Source organism: Nomascus leucogenys, chromosome 18 (genome assembly GCF_006542625.1).
Source record: "Nomascus leucogenys isolate Asia chromosome 18, Asia_NLE_v1, whole genome shotgun sequence".
Classification (NCBI taxonomy): Eukaryota; Metazoa; Chordata; class Mammalia; order Primates; family Hylobatidae; genus Nomascus; species Nomascus leucogenys.
In genome coordinates, this window is record NC_044398.1 from 77325460 (window position 1) to 77343126 (window position 17667).

Here is a 17667-nt window from a genome sequence, read left to right on the forward strand (position 1 = left end):
ACTGCAACACATTATAGCAATAATATTTTGGATTTTGTTTTCTGATTCAAAACAGTGTGTACACTAAGAGGGTTGGTTGGTTGTCTTTGTTTTTTGTTGTTTTTGTGTTTGGCAAAGCAGAAATTATGCTTAATTTGTTTCAATAAATCTTCTCTGGAAGAAAACCTCAAAGGCACATGTAACTCTTCTATCCTGAAAAGCATGCATCTTAAATAACTTGAAACAGAGGATTCGATATTTGGAACTCTTTTTGTTGTTGTCTTTAAATATACATCCCCATACGGATTTGACCCAGCACGTTACTATGCACAGGCTTTGAAATGGGTTATCAGTACTTGGACTAATTACTAGAAATGAGTGCCTGGGGTTGAACCATGCTGTCCTATCACAGTTGTCAGCACCATGACCCAAGAAAGAGAATTAAAAACCACTGCCTTTCAGGATTAACAAGATAGTAGATTTGTTTCTTGCTGATTATTTTTTCTGACTGTTCTGCCAGCATTTTATTCCCTTTTCTTCTCTGTATTCTGAATAGACAGACTTAGCGATCCCAGTATAGAGTCCCAGTCTGCCCGAGTATGTGAATTTATGTAGATGAGACTAAATATTAAATATAAATGCACATAGTCTAGGCAGCAGCCATAATTTTCATCAGTGAAAAGTGTTGGCTTGATGGGTTGTTTACTCTGGGCTGTTTCATTCTACCCCCATTTTAATAGAAATAACAGAAAATACTGAAGAAATCATTTTCTCCCCCATTTTTTTCCAAGACAAAAATTTGAAACAGTTCCAAATATTTATTGTATAGTGTTCTCCACGTTCACCCACCGATTCTCCTGTTGGAGGACCCTGTTCTTACCTAAGTATAGATGAATGCTGTGCTACTAGAGTTTATGATAATGCATTACAGCAAGGGTCAGCAAGCTACAGCCAGATTTGTCCCACAGCCTGGTATTGTAAATAAAGCGTTACTGAAACACCTCCATGTCCACTCATTTAGGTATTGTATGGCTGCTTTCATGCTACAAGGGCAAAGTTAGGTAGTCATGACAGACCGCATGCCCTGCAAAGACTGAAATGTTTACTGTTTTGCCCTTTACACAAAAGCTTTGGAGACCCTGCGTTAGAGAATCCAAGAAGGCTTAAAATTAGGACTTGACTAGAAAACTTCTTTTAGTTGAGCCTCTCACTAGAGCACCTTGTGCCTTTTTTTACCTTTTTCAGTGGATGAGTGGACTTTTAACCTGAAAAGCCAATATAAATTGAGGTTGAGAGCATAAACTCCGCAGTCAGCTAGCCTGGGTTTAAATCTCGGCTGTATGACCCTGGACAGGTTACTTCTTTTTTCATTGCTCATCTCCTCATTTGTGGCAAGGAGCTTTTCGAAGTGCTACCTCATAGGATTATTATAAGGATAAAAACAGATCATTCTAGGGAAGAGGAGGCATTCTGCTGGATGGCTTTTTAAAACATTTCCTCCAGAGTCATCTGCCTCATTAACAACAGTTTTATCTTAGAATTATTTTCTAAGTTCATAAACTTACATGATTTCTTATTCTGTTATGAATGCATACTGTCCTAGTCCTTCAATAAGCCCATAATATGTGTTTTTTGTTTGGTTTTTGGTTGGTGGGTGGGTGGGGTGGTTGGTTGGTTTGTTTATTTAGAGATAGCACCTCGCTCTGTTACCCAGGCTGGAGTGCAGTGGTGCGATCTCGGCCCACTGCAACCTCCGCCTCCCAGGTTCAAGTGATTCTCATGCCTAAGCCTCCTGAGTAGCTGGGGCCACAAGCGCATGCCACCACGCCCAACTACTTTTTGTATTTTTAGTAGAGATGGGATTTTGCCTTGTTGGCCAGGCTGGTCTTGAACTCCTGGCCTCAAGTGATCCACCCACCTTGGCCTTTTCCTAAAGTGCTGGGATTACAGGCATGAGCCATCATGCCTGGCCCCATCATATATGTTTTAATCCCTGTTACCTGAGGTCAGGTGTGGAATTTGCCACTTGTGGTGTGATATTGGTGCTCAAAAAGTTTCAGATTTTGGAGCATTTCGGATTTTAAATGTTCAGACTAAGGATGTTCAGCCTGTATTCTGCCCTGTATTTATTCCTCCAGGAAAACTTGGATTCTTGGTTGGGCTTGATTTAACTAGACAAGGATGTGATAATGATCAGCATCTCTGTGTTTATAAATCATAGGCTGCAAGTTACTTCTCTGCACATTTTCTTGTTGACTGATACTTTCAGTCTTTTTAGGGTTTGACAGTTTGAAGAACAAATCCCCTAACAGAAATCCAGAAGAGACATTTAAAAGACCCTACCCAAGCTCTTAGAATTGTCAAGTGCTTGCCAAACAGGCCAGTCCAACATGACAGGTCCCAGTAGGGCCCAGAGACTGAGGCTGAGAATCCCGCAGGCCTGCCATGCTGCTTCCAATGACAGCGTTTTGTGTTTAATGCATATTTAGTGGGCAAAATAATGCACCGTGAAAATGTGCGAATGCACATTTGCCCAAGAGATTAGAGAGGCTGAGAAAAAGGGTGTGAAGAACATAATGGATGTTTAAGAAACTTCCATGAAAGGAGAGAAAAGGGAAAGTGTTAGTGTCAAAGCATAACTTGCAATTTGGGAGCTTGTCCTACTGGAACTATACTTTTGAACTTGTAGAATATTGAGTTGGCAGCCTGACTCCCTGGACTTCAGAGCTGCTCAGATGTCACTGCTACCCATGTCTTGAATAGTTTCTTCATTGTCCTGAGTCTCAGTTTCCTAGTCTATGGAAATGGGCATTTTATGTACTTCACAGGATTATTGTGAGGAGTAAATGCAAAAATGTTCATGAAGGTATCTAGTTCATTTACTAAGTACCTAACAGGAGCTCAAGGTATAATGTTTCTTTTACCTTCATAATGAATTCTTACAGTGAGAACTATCATTTGCATGAGTGATTTGTTTTTAGCTCACCATGCTATCACCCGTATTTTACCAAAAGTTTAGACCAGAGGTCATTTTCCCCCAATTTGTCCCTTTCTTTTCTTCCTTATCTCTCCATAAGTGCCTGAGAAACTGGACCCACTGATACCAGCTTCTCATAAGTGAGGCACAAAGGCCAAAGGGTGAGAAATGTGAACTAAATCAACCATGGGCTGTAAGTCCTTGAGGAGGACCCGTTTGTCATTGTCTACAGAGATGAAACGAAGGCTCTCAGCAGCTTGGGTCCCAGAGGATAGCAGGCAGGGGGTAAAACCCCCGACACTGGCTGCAGTCTGGTTGAGCTCTTGGCCCTAGAGAAACTGCTTTTCTGATAAAACTGAGCAACCCAAAATGTGAGGGCTGGGCCGCTGATGTGGCCCCATGAGCAGCAGCTGAAGTGATAGTCATTGTGGTCTAGTGGAACCATCACTGCACCCAGGAGTCCAGAGATGTGTGTTGTGGGCCACTAACTAGGGCTTTCCCTACCCAACACCTGCACCGTGCTGACGACCTCCATGTTGGATAGGGAAACAGTTAAGCCCTCTTAGCTTTCATATTCTGTTTCTCCAAGTAAAAGAGCACTAGAAGAAAATGAGATGGGCAGTTGTGTATACGGACATTGATTAGGGATAGGTGAGAGCAAGGATGCATGGTGGGCTGGAATGAGGCTCTCCAGAGGTGCTGTAGAACAGCCACATGAGTTGGCTCTTAGGCTCAGGTCCCCAGTATTGGCAGTTCTGAATCTGTTTGCAAAGCGATGCAAGAGAGATGGTGCAGTAGGAACAAATTAAAGCATGTGTCCACCTTATATGTGGCACTGAGGTTGGGCCTGGGTGTTTTTAGGCAGGCCTAGGTTCAGCCTTGAATCTTTGCCCTCTGGGGGTTCGTGGTCCATGGTGCTTTATTGCTTATGCTTCATTTCCACATCCACAAAAGGTGTTGTAATGCCCACTTCATGTGGTTATATTTGATGATTTAATTAAAGGAAACAAGACACCTGTCCTGTAGCATCTAGTGCAGTACTTGTCACAAGTTGGCCCTCAGTCGTAGCTGCTCATGCTTACTGTCAGACTTCAGTATTTTGCTAGAAATGTGAAATCACCTGGATAGAATATGGGGTAAAGATTCTAATTAAATGTTTTATAAAGAAGAATCCATTTCCCCCCTTTTGGGGTAGTTTCTTCACTTTGCTGTTTTCACTCCATTCCATCATTTTCAGAACACCAATTTGCCCTGGCTGGATTTAGAGCTAGGGCTGACACTATGTCTTGTGCTAGAGGGGTCCAATGAGGACAGAGTCCAATCTTTGATCACAGACAGCAACCCCCAACCAAGATTCACAGCTAATTTTGCATTCAACTTGGCATTTCCCATCCTATTTTTTTGGACTCCATAGAGGACAGGATGGGAGGCCTGGGTGACAACTACAAGAAAGAGGCATTTACTTGCACCTAGCAGAGATCTTTTGGCAGGGAGGCTGATTAGTCCCTGTATTAGCTTCTCAGAAATCTCTCTTCTTAGAGTTTTTTCAGGATTGATTCTTTGTTATCTCTCTCTTCAACAATATGTGTGCTGGTGGCAGGGCAGGGGTCTGATTCTTATGCTATGATATTATAATATGTACCTTTTTCTCTTTATATGGGGTATGGCGTTCATATTTTCGATGGCCTGTCCTTTAAAATCACTCTTTAAAATTATGAGCTGAATTGAAAACATTTCACTGAATTATGCTTTCATGCTGACTTGGCAAAAAGAAGCCTAAAACTTGGAAATGGTGATTGATATTTTGGAGGCATTAAAAGTCTATAAAACAGATTTGTCAGTTTCCTACTCACGAATCTGTAATCCACAGAATCTAATTCTTATCTATGTTAATGAGCAATCCAATAAAATTGAATGGTAGCCCCTATAAATAATATTTAGGAAAAATTTATCAATATTCACTTTACCTCCAGAGGAAATGTTGCTGTGAACACATTTTGCACCTTGTTAGAATTTCTCTGGGTTTTTAATGAGTGAGTCTGCTGTGGGCCAATATTTATCTACATCTCCAGATTCAGCATAATGTGATTTTAAGTGGCCACATCATTAACCTTTGAAAAATGGAGGAAGTCATGGAAAAAACTAACAAAGAAAAACAGTGCCATAGCAACTGCTGTTAGCAACATCAAATCTACTGATAAATTATCAGAAAAATTTGTGGGGCTTTGGTTGTAGAATGAAAAAGTAGGATTTTCATGTCTGTATTTCTTTGCTGATATGTTCTCAAAATTGTTGTTAAAAACTGATGTTTGCCTTTGCTTAGTGGGGATAGTTTAACACTTTCCTCTTTGTCCCTACCTGCCCCCTTCCAGGTGGTGCATATGAAGTCAAACAGCATCGATTCTTCCGTTCTTTAGACTGGAACAGTTTGCTGAGACAGAAGGCAGAATTTATTCCCCAACTGGAATCTGAGGATGACACAAGTTATTTTGATAGTATGTGCTTTATCTGACATAAAACATTGTTTGGCCTTTACTCGAAAAATAATTATCTTTGCTTTTGAACCTTTTCGTATCTCTGAGTTCTTAAACATAATGTTGATGCAGAAACTCGTAATTAAAATATCTAAATGCTGAAAACCTGAGTAACTGGACCTGTTCCCAAACGTTTCACTGCAGCTCGGTCTGAGAAGTATCATCATATGGAAACGGAGGAAGAAGATGACACAAATGATGAAGACTTTAATGTGGAAATAAGGCAGTTTTCTTCATGTTCACACAGGTTTTCAAAAGTAAGTGAAATGTGGCATAAACACACAGTCTTTCTGGGAGGATCTCCCGCTGGCCAGATAGTATCCCCGAACAGCTGGACACTTACCGTTTTCCAGGGTTTGAGGTCTCCTATGCTTAAACTTCCTTTTTGTTGAAGAAAAGTGACCCCCTCAACTTATAGTCTGTCCCTATCCCCTAGGCTTTTAGACCGCCATTTAACCTTCTCTCTTTCCTATGAGAACAGAGATTCAGAGATAGCTGAGACCTTGGGCTTACCTGAGCTCCGATCCCCTTCAGGAACCCCGGCACCAATATATTTCTCTCTCCACAAATTAAGATATTGTTTTCTTAGCGGCATAGCCTTGCACCCACAGTCTTGTTTTTGGCGTGTGTGACTGCTGCTTACGTGATGAACTTGCCTTGAACGTCTCTCACCTGGCTCAGTGCCAGGCTGCAGAGGCATCACTCATTGCTTTCAACTCAGGATGAAGAGCGCGAGCTTCACTGTGTACAGTCATCTCCTAGGTATTACACAGAGTACGACAAAAGGAGAAGGCTCAGTCCTTGACATAAGCAAAGATACCTGAGGACAGTTGACTGTAGGATTGTAAAATCTCATAACTGCCAGGCATAGTGGCTCATGCCTCTAATCCCAGCACTTAGAGAGGCAGAGGCAAGAAGATAGCTGAAGCCCAGGAGTTCAAGACCAGCCCGGGCAATACAGCGAGACCCTATTCTCCACATAAAGGAAAAAAAAAGCCAAAAAAAAAAAGTCTCATAACCAATAAACATAAATTATAAGCCATATTGAAAAGGCAGTAGGAAGCCAAGCTAGAATCATTTAGATAATAAAATTGATGCTTGAGAAAGATTCCTTTTTACCAGTAGAGGTAAGAGTAAAAAAACAATTAAAACAAAGAAAACTGATAGTACTGAGACAGAACAGGGCCCTAGGAAAAATGGAAACCAACCTGAGGGCACCCTCCCTCCCTTTTGCTATTTTCAGTAGCTACATATTTTCTGTTGCCATGGCATTTTGCACGATTATTGTTTAGCTTTTCTATAACATTTAGTGATTTTAAAGTGCTCTGTAGCTTTTTCTAAATGATTACCTAGATGCACCTGCAAATTGGCCAGCACTACCCTCCCTGTGTATGGGAATGGCATCGAAGTAAGCATTTCCCTGGAGAAGGTGGTAGCCAGTCTGTCCTAGAGCCAGGACAGAAGCTTTGCTAAGTGTGGACTCAGACCAGGACTGTTCTCTGGGCCATCAAAGACAACAAAGCCAACCCCTATACACTGCCTTCTTTGCCTTGATGATATTTCATTTTCCCACCATCTCCTGTTCTTTAGCCACTTTCCTGCTATTCCTAGTAGATTATAGGAGGCCTGAGGACCATTCCCATGAGAACAGCAAGTATCTGAGCAGGGCAGTAGGGAGTGCTTCCTGCCCTAGGTTCTTAGACCCCCATTTTACCTTCTCTCTTTCTTATGAGACAACAGAGATTCAGAGATAGCTGAGACCTTGGGCTTACCTGAACTCCAATCCCCTTCAGGAACCCCGGCACCAACATAGAAAACTGCCTGTCTATAGATGTGATTTGTAAGCGAAACAAATACCTCTGGCTCTTATAACGATATATGTACTGCATCCTTGCCACACCACCACCCAGTCTTGAAACAGATAATTTATTCTTCTGTTTGCACTCAATTCCAATTCATTTTTCTTCTTCCCACCCCTGACTGGTGGCCATTAAATCTTTTTCTCTGTTATTTTCTTTTTCCAGTTGACTTCATGGTTAAAAAGTAATCAAGATGTGCATTGATCCCGAGGCCTAGAAACTCCACTGCATCTGTGGATTTTGTTTGCAGATACAAAGTCCGCAACAAGATATGATGAGAGGATGATGAATTCATAGCTCCCTATTCGTATATATGTACGCACACACACACACTCACTCACTCTGACCCTTCCTCTCAGGATTCTGGTCAACAACACTGGAAAGTACTTTCTGAATACGCAATCTTAGTTCAGAATTTAGTTATCCTCTCAGGTTTTCCTCCCAAGACTTGGAGTGTTTTTCTGACAAACTCTTTTTAGTAGATATGAATAAGCACCGATTATTTGCCTTCCAGGTTTTCAGCAGTATAGATCGAATCACTCAGAATTCAGCAGAAGAGAAGGAAGACTCTGGGGACAAAACCAAAAGCACAACCTTGCCATCCACAGAAACACTGAGCTGGAGTTCAGAATATTCTGAAATGTATGTGAAATGCCTCTTAAGTAATATAAGCAGTAGCTACTAGAGCAGAGCTTCTTAAACTTTAGTGAGCATCGGAATACCTGGGGGGATTGTTAAAACACAGATCTCCCACCTCCAGAGTTTCTCATCCAGTAGATCTAGGGTAGGGCCTGAAAATGTGCATTTCTGACAAGTACCCAGATTATGCAGATGTTGCTGCTCTGGGTACCATACATTAAGAACCATTGCACTAGACATCTCTTGGTTAGGCTTATCCAAGTCCAATTTTCACCTGGTTTCTTCCAAAATTCACCTTTAACACAGTTTTCTAGTATGTGTATATGACTTTGTTTTTGCTTTTAATTAAGGCAACAGCTATCAACATCCAACTCTTCAGATACTGAAAGCAACAGACATAAACTCAGTTCTGGCCTACTTCCCAAACTGGCTATTTCAACAGAGGGAGAGCAAGATGAAGCTGCCTCCTGCCCCGGAGACCCCCATGAGGAGCCAGGAAAGCCAGCCCTTCCTCCTGAAGAGTGTGCCCAGGAGGAGCCTGAGGTCACCACCCCAGCCAGCACCATCAGCAGCTCCACCCTGTCAGGTAAGCCCCGGGCCGTAGTGCCTGCTGTCTTCCTCACCACACTAAGTGACTCCTAGTGCTCAGTCCCGGAGCGGGCCTCGCCAGGCAGCAAAGATGGGTGTTTTATGCTGCTAGACTTTCTCCATGGCCGCAGTCCTTAGGCTTGGGACACGATCTTCTGAGAGCTAAGATCAGATGTCTCAGACCCTTCCTCGGTGCTCGGCCATGCAGCAAACTGTTATTGCTTCAGTTTGACCTTGGGGCCAAACCTCACTTTCTCAGCCAGGTTGCAGGGGATCTTTTAAGGGAAGTCAGAATGTGCTAAGGGAGCGTGTTCTCAGTTGTTGATGCAAAGGTATGTCTTATGCAGTGGCATCTAACTCAAAGTTCAGTGTAAGAGCCAGTATCAAGTAGTCAGCTTGTCAAAATTACCCCTAAAGATGTCTCGAATCACCCGTAAGGCAGGTTTCTCTCTAGCATTGAAATGGATGGTTGTTTCTTTGATGGAGCTGGCTTTTGTTAAAGGGTTATCTTGAACCAAATAATTTCTCTCTCCACACTAGACTCAGTGCAGGCTGAGTGCAGCAAGACGCTTAATGCTGTTCTGGTCCATCTAGGACTCAGGGGAGTCAGAAATACCAACATGATTTAAATTGATAGTTTACGTGCATATGAAATAACTCCACTGAAGACAAAAGTTACCTTCCCCATCTCTGGGTAGTTGGAGTATAAGAAACTCTGGGTAATTGGAGTAACAAACTCCTGAGACATCTTTGTGTTTTTGGGAGGCAGCCAAGGGGGCTTGGGCCTTTGAAAGCACTTTTTAAATGTTACCTTTGTGTGATGCAACCTTCCTGACAAGAGGAACAGTGTCTTCACAGATTTTTAAGGAGCTTAATATATCATGGATACTTGCTGGTCATTAGTAATGGAGGTATCCTCACTAGATAATCAAACTTGCAATTAATTGCACCAGAACAAGCCTCTTAAGTTCATTTAAAATATCATTTGATTTATAAAAATTTTATGCACAGCATGTTCTTCTATAGAGTATGTGCATTTATGCTTTTTCAAAAAATAAAAGATGTATATGGCTTAGAATTGCTATAATGAATGTTTTCATTAAGCTACATTCAATATGCTGTATTGATAACCATGAATGATTCCAAGATTTTTCATCAACATTTTTTAAACTAACTGAATATTCATAGTGTAAGCTTTTTTTTAATCATTTCAAGAAAAACAAATTTTATGGGCTGGATTTATTTCAACCTCACTAAGAAGTTTGGATCTATGAAGCTTCACATGTGCTTATAGTTTATTGTGGGGGAAAATAATGTTGGATTTTCTTCTCTCTCTTCACTTCATTTCTGTTTTCATGTTGCATAATTCCACTTATCCTAACCATAAAGCCAAGAGAACAGCAATGAGGAAGTAGTGTAAAGGCAACCTATTAGACTAAGATTCCTGACCAAATCTAGCTCATGTTGATGCTCAGATCACATGTAGATAAATTGGTATTTTCTATTCCTGGTTACAAAGGCCTTTATCTGGTTCTTAGTTACCTTACTCTGAATAGAGTATGTTCACCTTCATTTAAAATTTTTTCTTAATATAGTGAACTGTTTACTATCTCTTAGTCTCCTCAGCCTGCTCACTACTGGAAGAGTAGGAGGGGAAGGGAGGGGAATCATGTCTAAGCATTTGATTGATTACTTTCATAATTAAAAAAAAATTCACCTAGGTCCTGCAATGCATTTTGATTAATAGATTCACACCATCTTTCTCTCTCTCTCTCTCCCCCATACACACACTAAAAATAATCAAAGGCCTTGGGGGCTGTGCAGAATAGAGAGATGAGCTGATTTTCTTATCGCCAAGGGTAATTAGGGAGTCTGAAAACCGTGACTGTAGTAAAATTAACTTTGTTGATTTTTATATTGCTCCACCACCAAAAAGAAGGAACCCTTGACATTTAGAGAACATTAAAGTGACATTATCTACCATTGGCAGAAAAGAAGCTCACGCTTATATGCAGTGCTGCAAAATGAGATGGCAGAGGCAAGAGGGAGAGGTGAGACAAGGTTGTGTATCCACACTCTGGCATTTAGGGAAGTACAACTTTATACATGTTTCTCTTTTATCATGACTACATTGTGTTTGAAGCCATGAAAAATAAACGTCTTGAAGTCTTAGGTGTAGGGGTCAAACATATCCAACAATTACTCATTGTAAAGGGATTCAGCTTTTCATTTTATACTTGTCAGTGATCCCATCCAAACAAAATTACAAAGAAGGAAGTGTGTACCTTACTCAATGGGAAGCTTAAGTTTTGTGAGATGAGATTTATTACTTGAGAAGCAGTTTTTATCAAGACCTTCAGTAGTTGATTTCTGTAAGAGAATGGAATATACTGTTAAATGAGAATGAATTTAGCATATAGGAGTAAAAAGATTGATATTTGCCTTAAGGTTATCTCCCTTTGTTGGTCAGATGCGTGTTATGTGGAAGTCCATGAGTCTTTTCCTGTACATACGCACAGTAGATGACCACAAAGTGTGCTGTGACTGAAGCTGCTGTCCAAGTTCCCAGCTACCCTTAGCCCAGACCCCAGCTGTAAGATCTGAACTTTGTGCATGAGCTTGGGCCAAACTACAACCATACCGCTGAGTGGTGTCTAGATAGCAGTGTAAGAGAAACGCTAGTTGAGTCTAAGTTTAAGTCTTTCCCAGGCAAACAGTGTCATATGGTCAGCACTTTGAAATGTGCTGGCCGCTCTTTCAAAGGATCGTTTATAGTGGTGTTAATACTCTGCATGGATTGTATCTCTAAAGGTGATGAGACAGTTGATGATTTTTAAGCACATGGGGCTTATAATGTAGCATGTAGAAGTAAAATGAGATGAGCATTGTCTCTCCTGGATGGACAAAAAATGTGCTATCAATGATGTTTTTAAAGAAAAACAAGATAGAAAACCGATACCTGGGAAAGAAAGAATAGGACAAATCAAAAGGAATAGCTGTTCAGTTTCCTTCTGGGGGACTCAACATGTCACCCTGCTGCAGAGCTGTCTTTACCCTCGGCCTCTGCATTCACCAGACCAGCATCAGTGATGTTCCATTTCTGCACCCACCTCCATATTTATCCTCTCTTATGCTCCGTTGTTGAGGGAAGTCCTAATTTTTTTAAGTTAAAAATAACTCCAGTTTATATTAAAGATTAACAAAATTAAAAGTAAAGAAGTGGTTTAGAGGGAAGAGGAAATAGCATGAGGGAGGATCAGCATATGATACGCTGGATTAAAAGCCAGGAGGATGAAGTGAGCTTGAGTAATGGAGGGAGTAATATCCTTTGTCTTGCTTGTCCTTTGAAATGTACAGGTTGCTTAGAATGAAAGGAGGCATATGGCCTGAGAAGTGAGAAGAGACACTTTAGGCACTTGTCTATCAGTTACTTGCCTCAGCCTAGTATGAGGTGTGTTCTAAGAGCACAGACGTAAGTCTGCAGGGAGTGATGAAAAAATGTCCAGGGGTCAAAATTATGATTAACAGCATTGATAATGATTATCATCAGTATCATAAGGTAATCACAGTATGAAGTGGGTGGCCATGGTGTTTGGGATGTAATATTTGATTCATGGCACAGCCTTTCATGGTATGTGGGGGTAGGGGCACCAGAATTATCTCCGCAAGGTTTCAAAAATATAGATTGTTGAAAGAAACTAATTCCTCTGGTTAAATGGAGTCATGGATTGAGAATTAGCAGACTTGTGTGCAGGTAGAATGAAGTCTGAATAGATGCCTCTTCCATCTCTTCCTCCTCCACGTCACCTTTCTCAAACCAATTACATGTTGTTAATGTTCTCCTGACACTGTCTGGACTTACTGGCCACATAGGAGTATGTTCTCCGGCATTTACTCTTCCTGCTGTCTCTCTCTTCCCCTCTTCCCACCTCTCCTGTCCTGGATTTTCCTGAACCCGTTTATCCCTTCTTCTTTGTACAGTTGGCAGTTTTTCAGAGCACTTGGATCAGATAAATGGACGAAGCGAGTGTGTGGACAGTACAGACAATTCCTCAAAGCCATCCAGTGAACCCGCTTCTCACATGGCTCGGCAGCGATTAGAAAGCACAGAAAAAAAGAAAATCTCGGGGAAAGTCACAAAGTCCCTCTCTGCCAGTGCTCTTTCCCTCATGATCCCAGGAGGTAGAGAGATACTACTTGCATGAAATTGTGTGATTTGTGCATGTGGTCCCGTCCCTCCTCTCCCAATTTGGAATGCTGAATGAGATGCAAGATGCTTGAAGTAATAACGGGTCATGTCCCAGGACAGCTCTTGAGAGCTTCTGGCTGCAGACTCTGAATTCTTCCTGCAGGATTTGTAGGGCCCCCAAGGAGCACTTTGGCCTATTTCATCTCACTTTCTGCATCAGGGGTACAAGAGAGGCTTCCTTCCCGTGAAAGCTTGTTTCCGTTTTGTTTCCTTTCCTTTTCTCCCTCCAAGTTAAGTGATAAATTTTCCTTCCTTGAATAATTTTTTTTCTCTAGACTATGTATAATTTATACACTTTATAGGGCTGTTTACAGCATTTGTGTTGGAAAGCTATGTATTTAGTTTTTCTCATCTAATTAGTGAGGAAAATAGTTAAGCTTTTCATTTCTGGAGATAGAGTCACAGACAGCTCTGAAATTCTACGTTTTCCCAACCCTGTCAGTTGAGCTATGCTTCCTCCTACTGGTAGCAAATCATCTTCTGCCCTGTTTTGGAAAACTGGGCTTAATTAAGGTTTTGTTGAATTGTAGTATTTTCCCACACACTGGTTTTGCCTCTACTGATCACTAATTCTGTAGTAATCCCACTGGCAGAAATGAAATATACACCCTGATGGTTGTGATATCACTCAAATGACAGCAAGAGAGTAGAATGGGACTCGAATTATATTGCAGATGGCTTGTTTTTGGAAGAATACAGATCATGTCTAAAAGGGATTGTTTTATGTTTTTGAAGTTTCATATTTGTGCAGAAAGCAATTTGACATAAACAAATGCTCATTTGGGAGTAGTGCTCAATCTAGCAGATTCAGTTTCTGGGTGGTGTCCTGTTTAGCACCATAAAAGAAACACCTGTATCCCTAGTCTGTGTGACTCTTCATAAGCTGAAGATGATGGTCCCGGTGCAGCTGCACAGACGGGAAAGTAAGTTGGATATGGGCCAGTGTAGTTTCGAAAGCTGGTGAGGAAGCCCATACTTTGGTAGAATAAAGAAATTATTCAATTTGGGGAGATAAGGGAGACCATCAGAAGGTAAAGAAGTAGGGGCCTGGCCTTTCAGCAGTTTGGGATCTGTATGTGTCCACAGTGTCCTCCTCCCACCTGCATGTCTTGAAGTTCCCTGCCTGCCAGCATGCATCTCTTCACCTGTCCTTTGATTGGACAGAAGGGAGCCAGCAGAAGACAGCCAAGATGCTACATGAAGTCAGAGAGGGAAGGAGCATGGGTCATGATACAGTTGGCTTTGCTCTTCTTTGAACAAGCATAAGAATTGAAATAGTGGGTAGTATGGATACTTTCAGCTTACAGTAGCCGCAGTGGAACTCACCACACCCTGGTGAGCCTTCAATAGCACTGGGAACTTTGTAGCCTGGCTCCAACTGAGCTCATGTTTAAACCGCAGCATGTTTTGTAGATTATTCTGCCTTTTCTCAAGTGCACACACACACACACAGACAGTTTCACATGAACAGTTAAGATCTGTTTAGATTCACGCAGATGAAACAGGGATATGAACTAAAAAGCATTCATTTATGCTGCTATAACAAAATGCTTTAGACTGGGTAAGGTATAAATAACAGAATTTGTTGATCACAGTTCTGGAGCCTGGGAAGTCCAAGATCAAGGTGGCAACAGTTTCAGTATCTGACAAGGGCTTGTTCCTCATGGACAGCACCTTCTCTATGTCCTCACATGGCAGAAGGGAAGAACGAGCTCTCTCCAGCCTCTTGTATAAGGGCACTAATTCATTTATGAGGGGCAGAGCCCTCATGACCTAATCACCTCCCAGAGGCCCCACCTCTTAAAACCATTACCTTGGGGGTTAGGTTTCAACATAGGAATTTTAGGGGGACACAAACATTCAGAGCATAGCGGTTTGTTTCTAAAACAAGAAAGCAGTAGATTTGGTGTTTTGGAATATGCAATGAGATTCTCTTCAGGTTTCTCTATCTTACCGGTATTATCCTCTCAGAAACCTTATTAGAATTGCGAGTAATATATGCAGAGAATCAGTTGTCACCACAGTAATGTTATTCGTTTATACAGAAGTCAGCACTTCATTGTTTTCCTGATTAAAATTTCTTTCCTTTCCTTTTTTTTTTTTTTTTTTTGAGATAGGGTCTTGCTCTGTCGCCTAGGCTGGAGTGCCATGGCACAGTCACGGCTCACTGCAGCCTCGACCTCCCAGGCTCAGGTGATCCTCTCACCTCAGTCTCCCAGGCAGCTGGGACTACAGGCACATGCGACCTTTCCTGGCTATTTTTTTTTTGTATTATTTGTAGAGACAGGGTTTAGCCATATTACCTGGCTGGTCTTTAACTCCTGGGCTCAAGTGACCAGCCCACCTTTGCCTCTCAAAAGTGCTGGGATTACAGGTGTGAGCCACTACACCCGGCCAGTTAAAATTCTTTAATCAGTATTCATTCAGTAGCATTGTAGAAATCAGCTGGTAAATTGATAAATTGCTTTCCTGGCCATGTGTGTTGAAAAGGACCATGTTAAAATTGTTTAGTGAAGAATTTGGAATCCAGTATCTGTTAATATAATACATACAGTCTTCTCCACATGAAGACATACTTGAAATATATGCATCTATGATTTATTTCTTTACTTAAAATAAAACATTAAGTAAAAATGTCACAGCCAGAGGCTAATCTTTGTGGTGTCTTTTAATAAGCATAGAAACTAAAAAATTATGAGTATTGGAATTTCTTTCTCTTTCCTAACTGAAAAATTAGTTAAAATAGCAACACTCTTGAAGTGTGACGGTTTTGGAATTCTTGCTAGTTACTGATAGCAACATTTTTATATTATTTCGTCTTCATTTTGCTATTGGAAACAAATGGATTTGTGTTGTGACTATGCCCTCAGTCCTGGCAGGGCTCAAGGGGTGAGGGTTGCCTGCATGGATGCTTGTGTGAGCCACGTGGGCTTTGATGACTGGCTTCTTTGTTACAGATATGTTTGCTGTTTCCCCTCTGGGAAGTCCAATGTCTCCCCATTCCCTGTCCTCGGACCCTTCTTCTTCACGAGATTCCTCTCCCAGTCGAGATTCCTCAGCAGCTTCTGCCAGTCCACATCAGCCGATTGTGATCCACAGTTCGGGGAAGAACTACGGCTTTACCATCCGAGCCATCCGGGTATACGTGGGAGACAGTGACATCTATACAGTGCACCATATCGTCTGGGTAAGACCTGCATGTCTCGCACTTGGGATTTTTCATTTCCAGCCAAGCTGGAGAGTGGATAGGTTGGCTGATAAATAGCAAATATATTTACTTTTAAGCTTGCATTTGTGACCTGTTTCATTTTCCTTTTAGAGCTCCATCCCTGTATGTATATGGTGGAAATGAATTTAGGAAAAACGAATATCTCATCATTCTGTCCAGTTTTCATATTTGATTGTTCTTTCTTACATACCAAGCTGGTAGACATAGTCGAAGGCAATCCTATTTCCATCCTTCTTTTATTTTATCATTTTTTCCTAACCTTCTTTTTAAAAATGACCTTCTCAAATCACCTGAAATGTTTTGGTCATTCATTTCTTTTTTCTTTGTGGCTCTGGTACTTTCAGTCTGAATCACCTGAAAATTTCTAAGTACCATAGCAAGTTTCCTATTTTAGAATAATGATAGAATAGGAATAGTAAACATACCTGTTAGATTTTCTATTAGAAGCTTGGGACATTTGCTAATTAACTCATTATTCTTCCAGAAGACACAGTAGGTGTTAGAGTTGTCATTTGTTTGCCTACAAATATCCTCTCCTCTTGGACTTTAGAATGTAGAAGAAGGGAGTCCGGCATGCCAGGCAGGACTGAAGGCTGGAGATCTTATCACACACATCAATGGAGAACCAGTGCATGGACTCGTCCACACAGAAGTTATAGAGCTCCTACTGAAGGTATTGTGTTTTATATCAGGGCCATGCTGATGAGACAGGCAGCCCAAAGGGGCTAGTACCAGGAGATTGATTTCCCTGTGTCACATCCATGTCTGATTACTGAGAAAGTATTCAGTAGTCTCAAGTTTAAAGACAAAGATATTATGAATTCTCTGGTTTTATGTCATGAAATAATGTCCTTATATCTGCATACTCATTCCCTAATTTAATTTTGCTTCTCATTCTAAATTGTAAGTAGTAAGAATTCTCCTTGTTTATATACCTTACACAGTGACATCTATTTGGGAGTCACCTATCCTAAAGGTGACTTTCTTCAGGAACTTCTAACAGGTTTCATTCTAGTATACTAGAAGACAAAATTGTATTAAACTGTGAGGTTCGATCTGAAGGTTTAGTCTGAGAATTAGAGTTCCTTTGAAAGACGAAATTGTAAATATATACACATGTACTATAAATTATAAAAAATAAGTGGTACTGAAAGAAGAAGTTCTAGCAATTATTAGGCCTCCCTCCCCACCATACAAATTAACTTAAATAGGGATAAATTTCTATTTAAAATGTAAGCTGAATAGAGCATATGGAGTAAGAAGGTCACAGGAAGCATGACCGTAAATGGAGAGAGAGAAAGGACACACACTGATCCTCAGATAGTTCTCAGATAGTTCTGTTCAGTTATTTCATTTGTCTTCTTCATTCTTTATAGCAGTGTTGTATTTTATGCAGAACAGCTCCTGCGACAGCATATCTCTAGATAGTATCATATGTCTGTTCACAACATCAGAATAAGAAATAATATACTGAAATATATATATTGAGAAGTATACATTTGCTTATTTTGCTGAGACATAATTGATCACTTTTGTGACTTATTTTGTAAAGTATTTTAATAGAATTCTGTATTTTAAAACTTCTCTTCCTGCTTCTATGAAATTTGAATGTG

The 17667-nt window shown here is 40.9% G+C and overlaps 1 protein-coding gene across 3 annotated transcripts in view; it reads left to right on the forward strand.

Annotated features, from left to right (window-relative positions):
- MAST4 (microtubule associated serine/threonine kinase family member 4) overlaps positions 1-17667 on the forward strand; it is a 577822-nt gene that overhangs the window by 545153 nt on the left and 15002 nt on the right. For 2 of the 3 annotated variants that reach the window (XM_030799245.1, XM_030799246.1), the window contains 7 exons: positions 5329-5451; positions 5635-5747; positions 7864-7991; positions 8339-8574; positions 12558-12758; positions 15783-16012; positions 16605-16727. In XM_030799245.1, coding sequence (XP_030655105.1) covers positions 5329-5451; positions 5635-5747; positions 7864-7991; positions 8339-8574; positions 12558-12758; positions 15783-16012; positions 16605-16727 — 1154 coding nt within the window. The remainder of the gene's footprint in view (positions 1-5328; positions 5452-5634; positions 5748-7863; positions 7992-8338; positions 8575-12557; positions 12759-15782; positions 16013-16604; positions 16728-17667) is intronic. The other variant, XM_030799247.1, reaches the window with a different exon arrangement.